Source organism: Barbatula barbatula, assembly GCF_947034865.1.
Source record: "Barbatula barbatula genome assembly, chromosome: 7".
NCBI lineage: Eukaryota > Metazoa > Chordata > Actinopteri > Cypriniformes > Nemacheilidae > Barbatula > Barbatula barbatula.
The window spans coordinates 17366830-17390330 of NC_136770.1; the positions used below are offsets into that span (position 1 = coordinate 17366830).

General features: G+C 38.8%; 2 protein-coding genes across 3 annotated transcripts in view; both read left to right on the forward strand.

Moving 5' to 3' along the window:
* Positions 1-13909, forward strand: part of zc3h3 (zinc finger CCCH-type containing 3) — a 56385-nt gene extending 42476 nt beyond the window's left edge. Inside the window, exons 9-12 of one of the 2 annotated variants that reach the window (XM_079459908.1) lie at positions 1506-1637; positions 9849-10012; positions 10100-10269; positions 13402-13909. In XM_079459908.1, the coding sequence (XP_079316034.1) occupies positions 1506-1637; positions 9849-10012; positions 10100-10269; positions 13402-13433 (498 nt within the window). In that variant the 3' untranslated portion in view covers positions 13434-13909. Of the gene's footprint in view, positions 1-1505; positions 1638-9848; positions 10013-10099; positions 10491-13401 lie in introns of those variants that run through there. The other variant, XM_079459907.1, reaches the window with a different exon arrangement.
* A 5120-nt stretch (positions 13910-19029) lies between these two features.
* mafaa (MAF bZIP transcription factor Aa) lies at positions 19030-22986 on the forward strand. Its single transcript, XM_079459537.1, has one exon. It carries the CDS (start codon positions 19880-19882, stop codon positions 20828-20830), a length of 951 nt encoding a protein of 316 aa, XP_079315663.1. The 5' UTR covers positions 19030-19879; the 3' UTR covers positions 20831-22986.
* Positions 22987-23501: the final 515 nt, after the last annotated feature.

Here is a 23501-nt window from a genome sequence, read left to right on the forward strand (position 1 = left end):
GGTCGTGCATGCGTGAGTACTTGAAAACATGCTCAAGATGTCTTGAAAACTGGTCACAAAATGCGATTTGGTCGCAGTCTGGAGACCTGATTGATTTTAATGTTGTGCACGGGAGTGTCCTCCAGTAAAGAGACACGATAGCTCAGAGCTGATGATATAAGACATAAAAAGTTAGCATTTCCTTTCCTGGTTTTCAGCCACTTATTTAAAGGATAATACACAAATCACAATCGAAAGCCAGATAGGATGATCAGGTCTTTATTTTACGATAATGTCTATCTGATATCCTGCTTATTTTAAGGCTATATATTGTGAATGTTAATGAATTTATTAAGCATAGTGCTACAAGACATTTGCAGATAGTCCCTTATAGGAAGTTGGTTGCATATAAAGTTTAATGGTTATAATAATAATCAAAGTAGGGTTGGTAAAAAAAGGTATGCCAGGTTCAGTCTTAAACTTTCCTCACACACCTTCTTTCTCGCACTAATGTATGGACACCTGTTTGTCTTGTTTCTTTGGCCCAGTAAAAGCTCTCCCCTCTGACAGTGTTCACTTTCTGTAAAACACACTTTCCCTGTCTGCCTCACTTCACATTCAAACACTTGTTTAAACTTTTGCTTGTGTTCTGTCCAAGCCCTGCGCACCCCCACCAGCCCGCATACAAACACACGGAATTACTGCACCTGTGACAGTCGTCACCCTCTACCCTTCCAATGCACTGAGAGACCAGCTGTCCGTTTGTCTTAAAGGAGCCACCTCACTGCTGCACAGGCCCACCTGCTAGACCCCTAAACCCCCTCCTCATTCTATCCCACAGCCTTGGGGTTCAATTTAACCCCACACCCTGTATATGTCAAACATGTATATGTCACGAAGCATGGCTTGAGTTCACGCCTGCAATAGAAAACGTTCCAGTTCCCCCGGAACATCATTCCTCCAAGAAACAAGATCCCCTTTTCTCCAAACCAACCCCCTTACACCCCTTCGATCCCAGTCATGGCTAACGTCCATTCGCCTGGCCATAAACACATCACGCGGGCGGTACAACGCCCCGCTTGGGTCAATATTTCTGTTGCAGTTAATTAACCAGAAATTGTATGACCCTCATGGAAGTGAGATTCCACTTGAGAGGACCCCCTCCCTCTCGCCCTTTCACTCAAAACACCACGTGCTATTTTAAGAAAAGTGAGCGCTCGCTCACGTTCAGATTAGTCATACATGCAGATTATATTCACAGTGCAAATCTGTACATATTTACTGATTAGAGAATGTGTGATAAATGCATGTTTTAACAGGAATTTCATGGAAACAAAAAACTGCTGCCATATGTGCACAAATCACCAATTGTTGCAATCAGATTTTTTTATATGTAAGAAAAGTAAAGTAAAAGGCCAAAACATTTATTCCTTTCTTTCATTGGGTTTTAGGTTTGGTGGTATTTGCAGTTACGTTTTGATTGTTTTAAATGATTTGAATCATATTCAAGCTTTTTTTATTTGTAGATGCCCGTTTGCTCATACTTCCTGAAGGGGATCTGTAATAACAGTAGCTGTCCCTACAGCCACGTCTATGTGTCTCGCAAAGCCGATGTGTGCAAAGACTTCGTTCGAGGTTACTGCCCCCAGGGAGATAAGGTAAGACATATATGTATATCATACAAGTGTGTATGTGGGGGCTTTTTGAAGAAAAGTCTTCATAAGTCTTAAGTTTACTAACTTAATAATGTTGCCACAACTTGTCTTAAAAGAACTTAAAGTCATTGTTTCTAAATTAAAATGGTCATTTGGTTGTGAAACTTTTAAACCTACTCTCAAATATTATATTTGCATTACTAATCTCTGATAATATCACTTACCATTCACATTATAACCTTATATTAACTTTTGGTGAACAAACAAACAAAAAAATATGGGATGCACCGATATGTACATTTTGGCAGATAATTGTTTAAAATGGGGAGCCGATAACCGATACATTGTTAATAATGATCTAGCCCCGCTCACTTGTTCACGAATGACAGTACTGAAGTAACACAAGTGGCGTGGAATTTTAGTCTCTCGGCAAATCCAGTGTTACTTCAGTACTGCCATTCGCGAACCGGTGGGCAGGGCTAGAGAAGAAGTCATTGATATTCTTCTGTGGAGGCGGTGTACAACCTATCTATAGGTGCATTCCAGGACTTTGCGTTCGCTGAGCCTGGTGTCAATAACAGTTGTCATTTCAGTAACAAGGGCATTTTCAGTTCTGACACTTATAGGATGTTTGTTTGAATACGACTACCTCTTATATAACAAAAGCTTGGTTTTAAAATCGATGTCTTAATTCATCGCCCCTTTAACATATCTGTGTGTCAGGAGTGTGTGTACAGAACCACACTAGAATGAAAAAAGTCCACCCATTCATAATGTGTCATGTTTTCGTTTTTTTTATAGATATGTTTGTCCCGTGTATTGTCACCTATAAAAACAATGTGCACGTTGTAAAGTGCGACACAAAGTACATTCACTCAGAAAACAACGTTCTCAGTTTTTAAACAAAAAAGCGTTTGTCTTATGTACTCTTACTTATACAAAGCAATGTGTTTGGTTTTTGAAGATGAGAGAGAGTTTCTCATTCCACTGCAAAGGGGGCGGAGACCAGCAGCTGATTTGCATTTAAAGAGACACACACCAAAACAGCCCCTTTTCAGACAAAAATGTACACGTAGGGCACAGTATAATACAAGATCTGTGGTGTATTTTGAGCTGAAACTCCAAAGACACATTTTGTGGACTCCTAAGATGTATATTACAAGTTGTAAAAGGGCTACATTTACACTTTAAAGGGATAGTTCACCCAAAAATGTAAATTCTGTCATTATTTACTTATTCTCAGGTTGTTCCAAACCTGCATAAATGTATTTGTTTTGCTAAACACAAAGGCAGATATTTGGAAAAATGTCAGTAACTAAACAAATCATGTCCCCATTCACTGCCATAGGGAAAATAAATACTATGGAAGTCAATAAGGGATGAGATCAGTTTGGTTTCTGACATTCTTCCAAATATATGGAGCGGACGGTCTGACAGTAACCCCGCCGCTTGCGACATCCTTTGACATCATACAGTGGTCGCTTGGACACTGTTCCCTCTCTGTACTAAACAACTTGTCAAAGTATGTCTGTGCATCCCGGCCACAAGTTGACCTTCTGAGAGAACAGTGACAATCAGCTTTTGTGGTTGGAGGAGAGACTCAGAATTGTTTGCGTGGATGTTTTTTGTTCTTTAAATCATTTTGCAGTGTAGCCTATAAAATCCAACAGTTTTCGTTTATTGATATTTTTAGCTTATATTGTTTAAGGACACTTTTTAATGAAATGTTTTGTTGTAAGTGCACAGAGTACAGTACATTCTTTCAGCAGTCAGTTATAGACCTAATATAGGCTGTTCATTCAATGCTCCCATTTTTTGTTTTAATTTAGCCTACTTGTTTTCCTCAATTTGCTAAAAGTTGTATTGTATTATATTGAAAAGCAAGAGAAAATATAAAAAGCACGTTTGACCATTCAGTATATGCAATAGTGAAAAAATCAGCTGAATAAATTGAAGAAATACAAAAGACATGTTCAGTGTTCGGCCAAGTGTTTATTTTTTCTTCGGCTTCGGCCAAATCTTTTTATTTCGGTCCATCTCTACCAAATATCTTCCTTAGTTTTAGCAGAACAAAGAACAAAAAAACAAAGAATTATACAAGTTTGGAGCAACTTGAGGGTGAGTAAATGATGGCAGATTGTTTTTGTACTGTGAACTGTCCCCTGACAAGTGCAAACATATCATAAAAGCATACATGTAAAAATAGTTTATAGTAAGATTCTTAAAAATTACTTTTTCTATATTGCAAAATGTTATATTATACTCAAACGAGGTACAATAGTAAATGTTGCTGAGCAAGAACAACCACAACCAGTCTAGCACAAAAAACACATGTTGTCCAACTCATAAGGTCATGAGTGTCAGCAAAATGTATCTTCTTTCTTCTACATGTAGCTTGATGTCCATTTTTATACTACAGCAATTTTGGCAGTTGATTCAAACTTTAAACCGTGTTCCTGTTTATCTGAAACTTTATCAGGGTGCCTATGACATATGCCTTTGGTTTCCTCCATGTTTGTGAGTGACACATTGAAGGCAGTAACAGGAGAGGACCGCATGACCCACATTCACTACTGTCCTCATATGCCCTTAATCCAGCATGTTCTAACCCATTCGTGACCTCTATCCTTACCAAGGCTCTCCCACACATGCTCCTGTTTTTACCCGTCACACCTGTCCAATACTCACGTAGAGCCAAGTGTACAAACCTGTGCATGAGTTTGACAGGTGTTGCCTTTGTCAGGTTTTATTAGAATCTTGTTCTCATCCTACTAGAATACATTGTTCTGCCTTGTTATCAACAGCTGCCATCAACCATCATCTACTTTAGTTTGCTTTATACAGTATACCACCCAATGCATATTGCTTACAAAAAAGTCAAGCATTGGCGATAATTATCGGTTCCTAGCTGAATGGCTGGCTTTACATAACTTTAAGGGAAAACATTTTACATACAGAAAGGAAGTTTTACGTGTAGATCTGCTCAGCTGGTTGAGCATAACTTTAGCTTTGTTTAGTTTGCAATGTTTATTAGTGGCATTAAACTCTTTATAGCACTTACAGCAAGTAAATCGAAATTAAAGAGCTATATAATATAATGTCGACATTAATGTGCTCTGACACGACATTTAAAGCTTGATGATGACTATTTGCGGGTCATGTGATGTTGAAATTAATGATGTCATCGACTAGTCGACATCGAGGCATCTTTTATCACATAATAATCGACTTAAAAAAAATCTGAGGTTGTTCAACCCCTGGTACCCATTGACTTGCATTGGTTTTTTGTCCATACAATAGAAGTGAAAGGTACTGCCATTGTTCGGTTACCAACATCCATCAAAATATCTTCTTTCGTAGTTTGCAGAAGAAAGTAAGTCATACAGGTTTGAAATGACAAGAGGGTGAGGAAATGATGACAGAATTTACATTCCCTTTAGGGTAGGATTGTTCTAGAATAGCAGTGTTCTTCTAAAAACGAGTGTCATTTTGCGGCAAAAGTATAAATCATTTTAGATCATAATTCATATATTTGAGGACCAAATATTATTCAAATTATTTCAAATATATATTTATGAAATTAATTCCTTTATTGTATTGCAGAAACTTTAATTACCGATCCCTTGGTCATCTTCTGCTTACATATTGTTTCAAGTGTTGTTTCTTGCATCGTCTCTCTCAGTTTTCTCCCTCCATTTGTTCTCCTTTGCTTTCCGTAACAAATGCATTCTCTCGCTGTCAGGGCTCATTTAAATATTTGGGGTGAGAATGAGAATATATAGGAGAGATATTAATATTTATTCTATTAGCCGAAATGCTTAGGTCGGTAATTTTGCACCGTCCCAAAAGCACTGTCTTAGATATGATGGATAGCACACCATAATTATGGACGTGAAAAAGTGCTGATGACAGCAGTAGAGGCGAGAGGCCAGCGAGAGAGACGCCAGCGGAGCAAGGGTTAAAACACACTCTCATCCTCCGATCTCTCTCGCGCTCTGTCTGCCATTCTCCTTGTTTTTCTCTCCTCCCTCCTCCTTTGTTTGGTGGTCATCTCCGTTCGCACTACGTTTTGATTCTTCCTTTGATTCTTCTTTCTTTTCTTATGCCTTTATCACTACGTCACTCCCTTTACGAGCTTTTATCATAGCTCGCACGACCATACATTCCGTCTGTCTCTCTCTCTCTCACACACTTTCTTGCTCTCTGTCTCAGTAATGTAAAATGTGCTGACTCTTTCTGCTTTGTGGCCAGTAGAAAGCTCTTCTAATAGGCCCCAGAGACTTCCCAGCCTTTCTTAAATCAAGTGGAAAATTGTTAACTTGCACTGATATAAAGATGTTCCATCTACATCCCTTTTTTCCTCGCACACTTCTCTTTTCCCTATTTTGCTGCTTTTATGTAAATTAAAATGTATGAGAGAGCATGGATGGGGAGGACGTAGGCTTTTGTGTTTTTTGCCCAGACCACAGCCGTGAACATCAAAGTTAATGAGGCTTCTCTGTACTGCAGCCTCCTGCCATCATTGGTATATTCTACTTATTAGCTATGATTCTAAATTGCCAATCAGCTTACAAGTTAGGTAAGATTTATATCCACCATTCCTGTGATATTGTAGTTATCAATCTCAGCAGACATATGTAATGATTAAATAGAATGTCATTAGGATAATACATTTCCTAGCTTGTCAAACACATTACGTGTTGAACTTCCTTTCCTGGCAACAGGACTGAAACTGTTGAATTCCACCAGCTCTAGCCATCTTAGTTCAATATACATCTAACAGTCTGTTGGCGGCAGAGACTAGACTTCAGTCAATGTTGTTGAATTATAAATGTCCAGGAGATGCCAGCATGATGTTAAGTACAGTTCAATGCTAAACAGATCCGACCCGTCTTATTGTCCATAGAGGCGATCACTTAGGGACCCAGCTTGGTCGAATGGCCACTCTTGTGTTGAGCTAGATTTTTGTATGATAGATGAAAGTGTTAGTTCTCACATAACAGTCTGTAGAGATTGCACAGTGGACTGAATGTAAATTTGAGTTAACTATAAACGTTCACATTGGCAACAAGGTAGTATGTTTTTTGCTAGTTTTTATCCATTTATTTTTGGACAAATCTTTCAATTGAACTGATAAATGAGTCCTTTATTAGATTATTTCAAATATGATAGTTCCTAGAAAAGTTCTGTCTTGTTTGCAGGACTTCCTGATGTTATGCAAAAAGGGAACAAAACTAATAACGAAACTAAATTAAAATGAGATGGTTATTTATTTAATTATTTATTTTATAAATTTATATATATATATAATTTTTATGAAAACGTATAACTATATTAAACTATAACAACTGTTCTTAATAGAATTGTTGATGTTTATTTACATTTATTACATTTCATTGGTTTTATGATGATTGTGTAAGTGCAGTATAGTGAAGATTACTATGAAATATTTCCCAACATAAGAGAGATTTCTCAACCATTAGTTCCCATTTAAATTTTTTTAACAAATTTACCGCAATTACATGTGTAATGTATTATTAATGCAGGGTCCACTAAAGCTGCCGAATGTTGACTCAAGTATAACACGGTCAAAATTTACTTTCTGTATTCCATTAAAAACAATAACAAATGTTTTTGTTTTGTTTACATTTCTTTAAAGAATTCATGCAGCTGCACATCTTGACTCGAACCCTGTGCTCTCTTTGCATAAAGTATCACATTGCAGAGCGCCCTTTTTATGACGGAAAGTAGTAATCCTTCCTTCTATGATGAACCTCAAGGACATTGGATACTATATTCAAAGTGAGACTAGTAGAGTTGTATAGACTACAGTTTTGTTGAGATATTTGTATACACTTAATAAACTGCATACTAAATAGATACGCTCAACTACAGTGTATGCTTTGTAAAGACTTCTAAGAATGATTCGATAAATGGGTCACACTTCAGTATAAGGGGCAATTCTCGCTATTAACAAACAATCAACAACAACTTTTTCCTCAATAAATCCTTAATTATTAGTAAGGTCGTTGTTAGGTTTAGGTATTGGGTAGGATTTGGGACATAGAGTCGTGTCATGCAAAATACGTGCTTTATAAGTTCTAATAAACAGCCGATATGCCAATAGTAGGCATGCTAATAACAACTAGTTAATAGTGAGAATGGCCCCCTATAATGAAGTCTTACCGATAAATGTTGTTTAGACTTGTTGTTTAGACTATATGAATTCATTGCCTCTTTCTGAAATTGATAAGTTTAAAAGATAAACAATATAACTTATAATTACCTAGGTACTAGTCAATTTCTTCTTGCTTAACTAGTCTATTACTGAAAATTCTTCATGTAAGATGGAGCATGACATTTTCCTTATAGACTTACCTCCAAGGTAAAGCCCATAATTAATTATTTTGACGGATTCAATTATACTTTGTTGTAATATGAGATCAGTTTGAGCTGCTGTACTTTTCTTATCCAATTTTGTAGCTTATCCCACTTTGCTATGTAATTATTCACAATTTACACGTTTGTCCCGTCTGTCTTCGCCGGAGCTCTGGATGATTAAAGCTCGACGTGGATGTTATCAGTCAAACGACAAACAAATGGGTGTTTAAAAAAAGAAAGGCCCCAAATGCTCTTCTGAAATGGGGTGAAATTGGAATCGACTGAATTCAAGTGGCGAGGGATTTAGCAAATTGGACCAATTAGCCATGAGTGTGGTGAGTGATGATGTTGTCTATAGGATGATTTAGGGGGCATTAGAGACCCAGATTCATTGGCTACGATAATCCAGTTACACCACATTGTGTATAAAATATATACTTTGAACGTTTTCGTACAACAGACGATTCAGTGCAAGCTGTCCACTTGGATTTGAACATCTTATGTGACAATGTGAAATATTTAATATAACTGAGTCTGCATTTCTTATGGACGGTTTTTGCGGCGACCACATAAAAGCTATGTGGCCCAAATTTAACTTCCAGTAGACTTCCGCAAAGAATGAATAACTGTTGAGTAGTTTTGATGTAATTGAATACAATTCATGTACAATAATATATAAATTAAATATAAAATTAATTGTTATATTATAACCAAACAGAGACCGAAAGTTAACTCGATGATCCAATGATGGATCGATAACAGTCCAATGATGCCATCTATAAAATCATAAAATATGTTTTATAGTCTGGGCTTAATGCGCCAATTGTAGACTTTTGGTTTAATTTATTTGTTAAGCTTTTGACTCAAGATGCCATTAATAGGTTCAAAAGAATAAAAGTGCATGGTTCTTAAGATACAGTTTTGTACATGTCAGCTGGAAACCCAGGCACAACACAATGGCCGTATTCGACCGTCTGATGTGCTTGTAAAAAGACACTTATAAAAACTGCACAGATGGAACTGTTGAACATTCTATGTGAATGGCCCCTAAGGGCTTCATCTAACTATTAGAATAAAGAGTGAATTAAAGACATCTGAATCTGATTGGTAATGATTTCCTAAGGCGTCCCGCTAAAGCACCACAAAATGAGAACTACTGGTGATTGACTGTAAAAGTGTAGATCGTGGACATCCGTGTGAAGGGTGTAATGGAGCTCTGCTGGGGCAGAAGTTTGAAATTCTTCATGTAGCTTTGAGATGAGCTCTGTTGGGAAGAGTGTCTCTGGGCGGTCTACCCCAAGAGGTGACAGGGAGTCCACACTGTTCCCGGACACACGATCCGTTAGCCACACAAACAGACAGAGACACAAAATCTCGCCATCTCTCTCTCTCTATTTCTGGAGCAACGTGCACGGCACTCGCCCAGTCTCCCTCTCTCTCTCTCACTTATGCGCAAGTCTCTCACTCCTCATCCCACAGTGGGGTATAATTAGCTCCTCTGACAGGTGGGAGGGATCGGGTCTCCCAAAGAATGAAGCCACCAATTTACGCCCAAATTACATGGGCACAGACACTCTCACCTACTCTTGCTTACACACACGAGCACCCGCTCGTCTCCTCTCACTTGTCAGATACACGCACCTACCGATGTGTGATCACACACAAACACTTTCTTTTGCTAACATCGGTGCACTCCTGCAGAGTGTGGCACACGTGAAACCTGTACATTCTTTTCACCCCTCAGCATCCCACATTTTTGTAACTAACCCACAAACACATTCACTTCTGCATGTAAAGAATAAAAGTTTTTTGAACATTCTGCTCTCTCCACAGTGCAAGAAGAAGCACACTCTGGTGTGTCCAGACTTTTCAAGTACGGGTGCATGTCCACGTGGATCCAAATGTAAGCTCCACCATAGAGAAAGAGTAAAACGTACCAGCTGCAACGCGAACCCCGGACCGGCCAAGAGAGCCCGCAACAGAGACATTGTAAAGAGGTCAGGAAGAATAAAGCTGATCGCTAAATATGCAGTGCATGTTTTAACTGTCTTCTGTATACTTATTTTGTATTCTTAATTCCGCAGATCAGAGGAAGGGAATCGCCCATCTGCAGAGTCCACAGAGGCCGATGAGGGCTCATCCAGCTCGGATCCTAAGAAGCTTCCCTCCTTCATCTCTTTGCCCAGCTCTCCTGACCCTGCGGAAAACACTGATGCCCCAGAGTTCCCTCCTGTGGCAGGCCCACAGGCCAAAGGTGTGTATGTCAAAGAGAAATTACATTCATCAGATTCTGTGTTCAATAATATAAATAACATAACAAAAGAGTGTAGATGATATATACAGGGACTCCAAAAATAACTTTAAACGGCTTTTAAATATGTCATTGTATATAACCTTTTAAATTAAGTCAAATTTAGAAATAAGCAGACTTTTAAAGCAACATTTTTTTGTGAAATGGAAGTATGCTGTGTTGTTTAGGGCTGTCAAACGAGAATAAATCCAGAATAATAGTTTGCATTTACATACTATATGTCTGTGTAATGTGCATATTTATTTATAAACACACACATACATGCAGATATGTAAGAAAAATATAAACATTTATAAATGTTTTTATATCATTTCAAATATTGGTAAATATAAACAAATACATTTAAATGTTTCCTAAATATATGTACATTGTTTGTTTTTGTGTTTATAAACACAAAATTAATATGCACAGTACAAAGACATATATTATGTAAGCACAAACTTTTATTCAGGATGCTATTAATCGCGATGAATCATTTGAAAGTGCTAGATTTAGGGCTGCAACGACGCATCGACGTCATCGATTACGTTGACTACGAAAATACATTGAAGGACGTGAAATGTGTCGAAGCGTCACACGATTAACATTCATTTGCAGTAATGCCGTATTCTGCTCCCGGGCATGGTGCAAATGACAAGATAAACATATTAAATATAACCAGACCACAATCATCTTAAGTGTGGGAATACTTCAAACAGAGTCTTGACAAAACGGTTATTTGTTCACTCTGTAACAATAATGGCATACCACGGCAGCACGACTGTGATGCAAGAGCACCTCAAGAGAAAACATCCTGTTACTCTCCGACCTCAAAACGACGAGCCTTTGTTACACTCAATGACTCATAATAGACGTCACCCTAGAGCTGAAGCTACCGGATAGCACAAATGGTAATAATGCTAACGTTAACCGCTAACGGTGCTAATGTAAGTCTACTACGGTGGCAGTAAACTTCAACATTAGTCCGATCTAAATCTTACATCCACGGTAATTGATAACAGATAGTAAACAACACGTTTCCTCTTTAGACCTTCACTGTATACATTTTACATTTTGCCATGCTTTCTCGGTTCATACATTTGATAATAAAATTACATAAATACGTTAGCCTTTCTAAAATACAATTATTGTTGTCATGCACTAGCCTTTTTGCAATGTAACTTGAACTTTGTGAAGTAACTTAAAATTTGTGACACAGGCCTCCAATATTTTTGTGCACTGTTCTGGTTGGGCAGTATTTCATTTTCAATGAAATTTTTATTAAGTATTTCAAGTTTCATTTTAAACTTCATGGGGCCTCTCAGGATATTTTGCAGTGTATAATGCAGAATATATATATATATATATTTGTAACGTCTTTAAACTATGTGTTTTTAATACTTTTCATTGGTTTGATATTCGCATAACCCAGTGACAAACATAAAGGGTCACGTAAACTAACGATGTATGGCAAAAACGAAAAACATCACGAAATCTGGAGGTTTATACTTCAGGTAATGTCCTAGATTGTCCAACTTTATAGATAATGTGATAACATGCATTTGTGATTTATCTTCAAGGCCACATTGGTGAACTTTAGAACAGGCTTCATTGTTTAAAAGAGTATTGACATTTGTTGAGAAAATGTTTTGCGTAATTTATTTACACACATGTGGCTTAAAAATCCATTTATTTTTAGCGGTTACTATATGTGCACATCGCAGATGTTAAATATTTATAGACCATAGACGGGTTATTTAATACGCAGTGAGGGTGTTAATAATATAGAGAGAGCTGTTATTATTTAAGTGCGGGCTACATGAGGTACATACTTCTAAGTTAGGGGTACTAATATTCAGGTTTGTTGTTAAGGACAGGCACAGCTGAAGTTGATATGTCAGTCTGACTGATAGAGGATTGGAGAAGAGGGGCCCCACATCCTCTCTCTCTCTCGCGCTCTCTCTCACACCAGCCGCACCCTATGGAACGGTGTCTTTTTCTCTCCACACTCAATAAGTTCAACTTGATTCACACTCACGCACGTTCTTACAGTAAATAATAATCGACTTCCCTCACGGTTCTGAGAAGCCGCTCAAACCGCTTTTCTGAACTTCTGTCAGTTTGCCTTCTCCTTTCTTAAATGACTTGCAAAACAGAAACTGCTGTGATTAACCTTTGACCTCACGTCCTAACAGTTTCTCTTTCACAGTCACATGGACAGACTAGAGCACGCCGCTCACGCAGTATTCTCATCTTTCTCTGTAACCATTTAAGCATACTGTGCAGAGCATACTATGTCTAATTCATTGTTTATCTCTTGCTTTCAAAATGTATGGTCATCGCTATTTCCAAAGAGTTTATTTAAGTTGGGCTTGTTATACATACACACATCCTGCCAACTTCCTATCTTTCCACCTTGCCAAGTTCCACACCGGTTCCCCGTTGGGATCATTGATGGCAGATCTCTCTTTTAGAATACCACAGGTGCCCACCAGACCGCCGTGGCCTTTCACATGTCACTTTTACCATCCTGCTGTTGACGGAAATCATCTGCTGGACGCAGACTGAACAAGTCAAAGCTCACCAACCATAGCGTCTGGTTGCTCTGTTATCTCCTTCTAGTACAACCACACACACATACAAAGAAAGAGCAGTTAATTGATACTAATGAGAGTCTAAACCACTCTCGCTCTAAAGATCGGACAAACTTCTCTCCGATTTGCATAAATTAGCACGCGCTCTATGCATCACTGCCTGTATCTTTTCTTCCTTCCTCCGTGCTATCACTCACACTTTAACAATCACATACTCCTGTGTCACTCCTCTATCAAGAACAACAGAGCGATAGCTGCTTCTGTCATTATGTTGTCAGGGCTATTTATTTCTTGCTTTTCCGTCTCGCTCTTTCAAAATCAAAATTTCCTCTATATTGCATTTAGTAGAGACGTAGTTTGAAATTTGTGGCCTGAATGTGTTCATTTACTTAGTTGAGAACATAAAAAGGTTTTTTTTCAGAACTTAAAACTTTGTTTTGCTTTGTGCTGTACAGTGTTTCTTTGTGGAAATTTCCCCTCTCCTTTCTTTTCTCTGTTACAGGTAAAACACTACATATCAAGCCGCGCTTCTAAACACATGTTTGCGACGTGGACAGAACCCTTGCCAAAGGTGGGCTGTGGTTCTATGGTGGGTTTTTTATCTTGGAAAAACTGAAAGATGAGCTTTTATTTCAGAGATTTCCCCCTTTTAAACCTTTATTGAATTTTCAGTTTATGATTACATTGGATTTAAAAACACTAGATTTACAAGCTGGTTAAAAAGCCAGAAATTTAGTGTATAGTTATTCCGCAGAATATTTCGAAATAGTTTCAAATTACAGAAATGTTCACAGCGTAATGACATGCTCATTCATCAAAAGATAAGCCTGGAGTTTACGTGTGGAGTTCATAGAATTATTAACAAAGCGTAAAGTAATTCTCAGGGGGTTTTAAAATGGCATTTCCCAAGAATGCAAGTTTCAAGGTTTAAACATTTTATTTAAGTGTCATCTTGAGTAATTGTATTTTGAATGAATTAAAAGCTTGAAATAAAATTGCTTTGAGATTTGAGGATTGTCGTCTCCTTTTTTCGCTCGGATCACATACTTGCGATTACTTCTCAATGTAAACGTGTATGGGATTTTGTGTGTACTCACTTAACAATTCAAACAGTTACTGTAACAGCACAAATATATGATTTGACCTTTTGGGAAATATAGAAGACAAGTATTAAAATAAACATTAAAGTCGCAAGGCACACTGCCATGTTGTTTTATAAGTAACATTATTGCTGAAGTGGAAAGTATCTGCATTGCAACAACACGAAACATCCGTGTCCGTAACATCGCTCATGGGTGTGGTGCCTGTCAATGTAATTGAGTCTTAAGGAATCTATAGGAAAAGACAAATGCAACACCTCTCTTGACACTCTTCAAAACCCATTTTTCTTCTCCTCTCACTTTTTCTTTCTGTTACTGCTGCCTGAACAAATCCATCACAACTAATTTCTGACAATGTCATTTTCGTTTTTCCTCTCCCTGTCTTTTCCTAAAAATGCGTACTTGATTGAGGATCTGTTCGTGGATGAGCCAGCTTCTCGCCGCCCTCCTCCTTTCCCTCCTCTCGGTGGGGTAATGTAATTAGTATGTTGAGTGTTAAACAGTGGTACAGTAGAAGGGGATGATGGGAGCCGTAATCCTCTGAACGCCCCTCGCTGTGCGGAGACTGCTGATATTCTGGCAATTAATGCTCCGTTGAACCAAGGCCTCGTGCTCTGTGACAAACGACCGCTGGTCGCTGCGGGAAACCTGGTTAACCATCGGCTCCGACAACGACAGGGGGCATTAATACACCGTGGCGAGGGTCTTGCTGCGGAACACGACACACTCGCTGGCACTGACAAGCCTGTTCGCCTGTTAACGAGATAAAGGCCGTCCCCATGATGCGAGCCACATTTGTGCGGGATGGCGAGATGACACAGAGAAATGGAAGGAACGCAAACAGTCTCTCATCTAGCTTCTCTGTGTCTGTCTACCTCCTGTTGAATCAGTCATGCAGGAAGGAATGACTTTTGAGATTTATATGAGTGTTGTACAATCAAAAACAAAAGTTGTCGTGTGTTGCCGAAGCCCTTTTAGATTATTTATCTTTTCTGTACTGCAACTCTTGTGGGGGTCTCAGGTTTTATAAAGGCCTATACATGTTTTAAATGTTGACAAAGAGGGAAACTCTGTAATCCTGAGAAAATATATTATTTATAAATTAATTTTTTTACAGAAATAACGTCAATATGTTGTTAAAGGGATAGTTCACCAAAAAAACAAAAGAAGATATTTTGAAGAATGTCAATAAATTTTTACGCAGTTTTCCTCTTTGGGTGAAATATCCCTTTAAGGACTGAAAACTTTCAAAACACTGACACTAACAAAAATTTTACAAACATTGTTGCCACCAAAGTAATGTGTAATGTAAAAAGAATCCTGTAATAAAACAGACATTTTCTGGCAGCTGGGGCGCTAGAAATACAGTAAAATAACGTTTTTTCATGTAGAATTACATGTTTCCCCATCTTCAATGTCTTTTTCTGTAATTTTACGTTTTTTTTAACTATTTTCAAAAATACACTAACAAATAATATGTCTTTTCCTGTAATTTTACGGGGTTTTTCATTATAAGTAGAAAAACTGGAAAAACAGAAAAGTTCGGTAAAAGAACGCTTTTTTTACAGTATAGGTACTGTAGTTATTGTTACTATGGTAGTAATAGTTACATTTTTTATATTGCTTTGATAAAAAGTTCAACTGAGCTTTTTTTCTACTCTGGTGTAAAGATTTTTTTCACCTTGGATTTATAAGGTTCTGTCAGACATCTTAATTTAGTTATTCTTTAAACAACATTTTATCTTTTTTGTCATATTTTGGGACTTTTTTTAAGACAAAAGATTCTATCTGGTCAAATGGAATGCAAAAACTTTGAAGCTCAATATCTCAAAACTGCTCAGAATCCAGTTAGAACTTTATAATTCCAAGGTTGCGATATAGAAAGAAACCTTGTGAACTGTCAATATACATTATTACAGAACTCATGAACTATGGAGTTGTTAACACATTGTCACCCTTGTAGCCTCAGAGCTGTCAGATTTGTGCTGTTTTTTGGCAAAAAGAAAGCACTTAGGAGAGGCTTACTTGTATTCCTATTCATAATCCTCTTTAACTACGGTCACTTACGGTTTTCTGTTATCTGCATGAGAAAGAGAAATTCATGGAGCAATCACTCTTTCTTTTCTCACCCTCCTTTTCCCTCTCGTACCCTCGCTGTGACGGCAGGGATGTAAGTGCCTTAGACAGATGTCTGCTGCCGCTTGTCTCAAAGCTCAACGCGAGCTGCTGAGCTCGGCAAACTCTAATTAAGATCAATATTTCAATTTTTAGTAAAAGCGCATGCGAAAGAGAACGAAGGAGGGTGAGCGGGAGAGAACGGAGAAACACACATTCACATTTTTTCCAGGACAATTTCACTCCCAATGAGAAAAAAAGGAAGAATGAAAGGTCAAGTATAATTTTTCTCTACCTCGATAGATCGCCTAGGCATAAAAAAGACAAACTTGTTACAACTCAGCAAAGAGTCCACCCCATCAATAAAGATCATACTTTCACTGCAAGTAGTTAGTCATTAGTAGAACTCCTCCATCTCTTTTGCTGTCACGCTCGTCTCGCCCCATCTTTCTTCTGCTTAGTGCTCCCATCTTTCTCCTTTTCTTCTGTTTTTCATAATATTTTATTCTTAACACCATTGTGGTATCTCCAAGTTTCCTCCTCTGGCCATTTCTGCTATTTTCGGTTCTAAGTATCAGTCAAACTGTTTTTCTTCTGTCACCGTGCTTTCCATCCTCACTTTTTTGCTGAGTTTGCTTTTTTAGTTTGAATGTAGTCAAACGATTACTGCTGATTCTTTGAATGCGCATTTCAGACTTTCCAAGCTTTTCAAACCTCCTTCTGATAACCCCCAACTCCACCTAACGCATCTCAACCGGTTTGGCTAAAGAGGGGTTAACTGGACAAATCCGTCTCAGTCGTTTTCACAGTATTTCTGATTCCCCCCCACCCCTTCTCTCTTTCACTCATACTTCTTTTCTCCTTGGACGTGCTGATGTCCATTTTGCTTAAATCGGTAGAACTGCACCAGCAGCTAACTCCCATTATGCAAAGGCACAATGATAGCCCTGACTTCAAAATTTATGTCTCAAGCCCTCGGCCACATCCATACCCACCCACCTCCGCTCACTGAATGGACGATGGCAGATCTTCTTAAATGTGGCATTTTCAAAGCGGACTGCTTAGCTTGGACTTTATAGCGTCCACTCATGCTTATTTGATAAAAACCCCTCATAATAACTTTCAACTTCAAATACCTTGATGTGATTTGTCCCATCTTCTTTTTACCCCTTCCGTTGGCAGATTTAAGTCTTGAGCAGGTCTATATTTCAGTCCTCTCTAAGAGACTCCTTGCATGTTACATAAAGTTAGGAATGTTTGGGGAGTTTTTGTGGAAAAGACACAGTTCTGTAGGATAAAGTAAGCTTTGCAGATTGTAATAATGATATTAGTATTGAAGCATACAATATGCCCACTGTACAGATTCACTCTTAAGCATCAAATGCTTCTCATGGGTTAGTGGAAAGAAAAGGAACTTTTTTTGTGTGGATCTCACAGACCTCTTAAATACAACACGATTAAGAGCATCTTTCGAATCTAACAGACAGACAAATATTTATAAAATAGCCCTGGCTAGTAATATAGTGCCTATAAGAATTTGCTTTACTGACCCTGATCTTTGGTTATTTCCTTCTATGGTGGGCTCGGCTGGCTCTTTGATTAAGACATATGCTGCGGTGATGAAGGCGCGCTCTGCGTGCGGCTTAATTATTTGTCGATCCGCGCAGATGAGTCGAGATGCAATTAGAGGTTAATTGCGAAAGAAATCCGGAGCACTGGCGAGGCGGATCATTATTAACTCACCCGCACAAATTGCGCATTTTCCCCTATCCGGCGGAAATGTGGATTGATTTTATTGCTGGATCACGCGTTATTGAGTTCATCGCTTCCTATAGGTCATACGCAAGGAAAAAGTTGCGATTGTTATACTATTTCAGATCGATGCGCTGAATGATTGTTCATGAGGTTACAGGAAATATGCCATTTAATGCAAAAGTGTATAAGCAATTGAAAGTGCTTAAACGGTCTGTCTAAACACATTAACTAAGGCGCTGTGTGCTATAAAGTTCTTTTGAAAATGAAAAAAATGATAGGCCTACATTATTAGATGGCGCTGAGAACTTTTTCTTTTTCAGATTAACGCCGTTGACTAACACTGTGCGTTTCTAAACGAGAGAGTCGCTTAATTGTAGGCTTCTTCATACACTGCGTTATTGCTTAATCGTGATGTCAGTGAGATTGAAATTGCGTATTGCATTTGTTTTAATGCGAAAGGATTGGCTGTTACAATGTAACCTCCAAACATTATAGGCATATTGAATCAAAATGCTATGTATTATATAGGCCCTCGTCGCATAGATTGACGTTTTTGTCTTATATTCATTAGCCTATAGTAGATACAAGACGTCTTCGTTATAAAGCACGTGTCTTGTTTCAAGATACTATCACACTATAGGGATTGAATTAAGCCATATTTCCTTATCACAATAAATAATTCCTCCTCAGTTTATATGGTTATTATATTGTGTACTGTATTATATATACGTGTATATTGCGCAGTAATGTAAAATATAGTTCAAATGTGATCACAGGTGTCAACGTGCCTCATCCTTTCAGATTTAGTCGGGTAGCTATTGTATAATACTCAAATGTTTTATCATTTTCCTATAGCATCTGCTTTACTTACACTTTTCAAGAACTGTTGCTCTGTTATAAGTTAACATTTTCCAAGACAAGGTGGGCTTTTTCCTTTCCTCGCGCTTATCTTCCACGTGCGATTACAGGGCGGTCGTCACTAGGGGGCGGGAGAAACACCTGTTTAAGCGTCCCGTCAGCTGCTACACGGAGGCGTTGCTATAGGAATGCGTGCCTCCTTTTTCTTATTCTACCATTGGTCCGCTGTGAACTGTGGGCGGGACTAAAAGATGAGCCATGTGTATAAAGTGGTACATTGCCCCTTTCAGTGCTTCAGTGATACTACGTGTCAGCGCCGGACCATAGTGCAAATATAACCTCGAGGTATTAAAGCAACGGTGACAGCGGTCTTCGTTACTTAATAATCGACAGGTTTTAAAGCAACGCAAGGCGGTGAAACACACGAGGTATTTTTAGCCCGAATACAGTCTCCTTCTTCGGGCTGCGCTGGGGCGTCCCACCAAAGGAAGTTAACGTTACTGTGATTTGTCGCGCACATTCTTGCCGTCCGCGTTTTCCGGTGCCTCTGTAAACATCATCTTTATTCCACTGGACCCTCGAGAGGTAAAGTCTGACGTTTTCTTGAACTTGTCGCGCGTGCGTGGGGTTGGATACGAGGAAAGTTCTCGCTTTCTTCCCGTGAAAGCATAGCCCCCGTGTTTTGTTTCCTCCGTCCGGGAGAAAGAAGTGGATAACGCGGAGGCGAAGATGGATATTTGAAACAAACATTACAAGACACTTGCATTCAACGGACGATTTCTCTGAAACCACATGTCGACCGTTGAATCTGCTTTAATGCGGTGAAGCGAGGACAAGTCAGGTTGGTGATTTTGACGTCTCAAGTTTCTGCCGCCCTGGCCCGTGATATTAAAGCGTGAATTTGACCTGGGATAAGTTGTCAACAAGAGGAGTTGCAGAGGCAAACTGGCAGGTGTACAAGTAAAATTACATGCATGGGCATACGTATATCTCTGCACTATAAATAGAATTCGTCTTAAGGACTAAACACCCCCTGCGCTCTTGCATATGTTTTAAACCACTCGTCTTCATCGGCCATCTTCATCATAATCCCAGTAAAACCCACGAGTTTTCGCTTTGGCTGTTAGGGTAGGTGTCGTCGCATGGACTGACATGGCCACCGATCTCGCCATGAGCGCAGATTTGCCTAACAGCCCCTTGGCTATTGAATATGTCAACGACTTCGACCTCATGAAGTTTGAGGTGAAGAAAGAGCCCCCGGAGGCCGACCGTTATTGTCACCGCCTGCCACCTGGCTCGCTGTCATCTACCCCTATCAGTACACCTTGCTCCTCCGTGCCTTCCTCGCCCAGTTTTTGTGCCCCTAGTCCCGGGTCACAGCCTGGCCAAAACTTAGGAAATGACATGAACAACAACGGTGTCAGCAACAACAACAATACACAAAGTTCTTCGGGCAAACCGCAGCTGGAAGACCTCTACTGGATTCCCAACTACCAGCATCACATCAGTCCAGAGGCCCTGAACTTGACCCCCGAAGATGCAGTGGAAGCGCTTATTGGTAACGCGCACCACCACCATCACCACCACCAGCCCTTTGAGGGATTCCGCGGTCAGCAATATGTTGGAGAAGACCTCTCGGCGGCCACAAATGGTCATCACCATCCGGTGCACCATCACCACCATCATCACCACGGCCACCACGCGCACGCGCGCCTCGAGGACCGCTTCTCAGACGAGCAGCTGGTGAGCATGACAGTGCGCGAGCTCAACCGGCAACTCAGAGGGTTCAGCAAAGAAGAGGTCATCCGTCTCAAGCAAAAACGGCGAACCCTGAAGAACCGGGGATACGCGCAGTCGTGCCGCTACAAACGCGTGCAACAGCGGCACATGCTCGAGAGTGAAAAGTGCACGCTCCAGAGCCAGGTGGAGCAACTTAAGCAAGACGTGACGCGTCTCATCAAAGAGCGGGACCTGTACAAGGAGAAGTACGAGAAGCTGGCAAGCCGAGCCTTTAACGGCGGGGTTAACGGCGGCGGTGGCAACACTCGGGACCCGTCCAACGGCTCTCATGGCAAAACAAATTCCACGGAATTCTTCATGTGAGAGCTGTTCTTCATAAAGACTTGTTTTTTCACACCGACGTATTCGTTTTTTTAGCTTTAAATTCAAAGATAAGTTGTATTATTTTCAGTGTGAGTTTATTTACAGTTCTATACTATTGAAGACTCAGTGTGCGCTTTAGAGCATAACACCTACCATTGCATACTGCGGCATATTTTAAGTCAACATTTCATTGTTTGTGTACTTATATTAATGCAACCTAAAAGTCTTAAGGATAGTGTATGTTAGGATTACCTTTGACAGATACTGCACGGACTGTTCTACTTCATTTGACCTCCATTCTAAATATGGGATCACACGTAACCTCCAGAGGCCCATCAGTTTTGGATTATGTAGTTTTGTGTGTTGTTTCTTTTTTTCTATAGTAATAGTCAAACTGCATATATGTGTTTAGAGACATACAGCCGCGTCGCACACAGACTTAAAACCGCTTCCATGATTATGTTTCCTTGTCTTAACGGATTGAAGTCTCGGTGGCGTGAAGAAATATGGGAAAATACATTTTTTCAAGTAACTTTGGAAGAAACAATAATATAAAGCGAGAGGGATAGCAATACATCATTGACTTTCTTTTGAGGGGACTTGTGAAACTTGAGGGCCCCCAAGCATTGCTCAAATCTGCATTACCCCACCAATCCTGCATGCGGGACATGTATGGTACTCCAAACGCGCCAAGTCCTCTCTGTCTTCCCCATACAGCACTTGGATGAAAAGCATGGCCCTTAATCAAGATTCTCTCTCTTTTGTTTCTTCTGCTCGACACAAACAGTGTAGTTGCGCGAAGGGACTCGCGCATACCTGCGGAATCACATGAAACCCTTACATTTTTTTCCTATTGTTTAAAAGTACTAAATAAGAGCAAACAAAACAAGAGAAAACGAACTGAGCCAGATTTTAAGAGTTATTTATTTCCACTTGTACATATGTAGAAATCAATTGGTGTGTTCAATTACCTTTCTTTTTAAAGTCTTTTTTGCTTGATTATTTAAAACGTCTTAATACAATGTTTGTATGTAATAGCATGCAAATGACGAAGATATTCTCATTTTATTGAATATGTACAATTTAAAAGAAGCCTACTGCACTATGAATTGGGATTTATATCAAATTTATTTTCCTTTAAATTATGTTATGGTGGATATACTCGATCATAAAGTGCATCATAAACACAGACTTAAATTGCTGCTAATACTCTATGCACCAAAATTCGAAAGCAATTCACATATTAACTCTGATTATCTGAATTTTATACTAAATCCAAGTATACAGAACACTGGACGTGGACGTCAACAATAAGATCCATCCTCACATTTTTGTCTTAATGGGCAGGACAATTCAACTTTTCCCTTCAAATATGTGACAAACGACGAGAATGGTTGGTTTACTTTTTACGACATGTAAACTTTAGCCTATGCTGTATACAGCTTTAAGCAGTTGCCTGTTGTTTTGCAGTGCAGCATTATGATGACGATAGGCTTCTAACAATGCACAGTTAATCTACAGGTGTCACGGATTAAATGCAAACACAATTCTCAAATAATAAAGAGACTTGTGCTCGAATCTGCCTGAGCAATGATGCGCATTCTGTCGTGATCATTTGAGTCTATCATGCGCAAACAACAAATTGACATTGAATTTGCCAAAGTGGATTCCAGGATTATCTAATGCACGGAAAATGTCTTAAATCATTATACTTTTTTCTTCCACCGTGGGTATGCTTAGTTCCTAACAAATATAAACTATATCGCCCAGACTTCTAAATTAAGATCACCATGTATGCTCCCTTACCTGGATTAGTATCTGCTCGATATTCTCACCTGAAAACCAATGTTAATGTTTTTTTTTTCTTTTTTGATTTAATTATGATGCAGTTCGTAACGAAACAATCTTTCTGTCTAATGGTCTAATTTGAGGCACCGCGGCTCGAGGTTACCTAACCACATGTGCTGTCCTGTGTGCTGTCTAATGAAGCATAAAAACAAATAAAATGACAACAAATGTACATAGCCTATAATTTCTATATATTTATCGAAAAATATAAATGTCCTTACGTGTCAGTAAGTCTAAACCAAAATGTTTCAAAATGGAATGTTGTTCAGAATCTTGTTTTCATAACGTTTAATAAAAAGTTCTGTCAAACGCTTCGTCTGTTTCACCATCAATCAACAAGTGTATTTGTATAAGTGATGCGTATAGATGTATGTCCGGTTTTCCGTTTGCCGAATGACAACTTTTAGGCTTAATTTTGCATCCATAACAACAAACAATTTACAATAAAATATGTCACGTTTTAGTTGATATAAAACGTATTTTTTCCACAACAAAGAATGCACAGAATGTTAAATAAAACGCATTCGATTTTGTTTCATTTTATTTTCACGTTTTCAGGTAATGCTGAATGTTACTCAATAATTCTTAAATTGTTATGAAATGTAAATGCCTTATTACCGATGTGGCTTATACAAAAAATGTTAAAGCTTAAATGTTTATATGTTGTCACACAAACGAATTGTGTGATACAAATATGATAAATGTATTCCAAATATTCAGGTTTAGTTTAAAATGTATTTATTCGGTGAACTAATTGTGTCAATTAGATTGATAAATGCTTAACAGAAATGAAGGAATAAATCAACCGGTATAACAACACATG

What these genes read in the sequence shown, in the direction of transcription:
- mafaa (XM_079459537.1), top strand. Translation starts at nt 19,880, where the DNA reads ATGGCCACCGATCTCGCCATGAGCGCAGATTTGCCTAACAGCCCCTTG.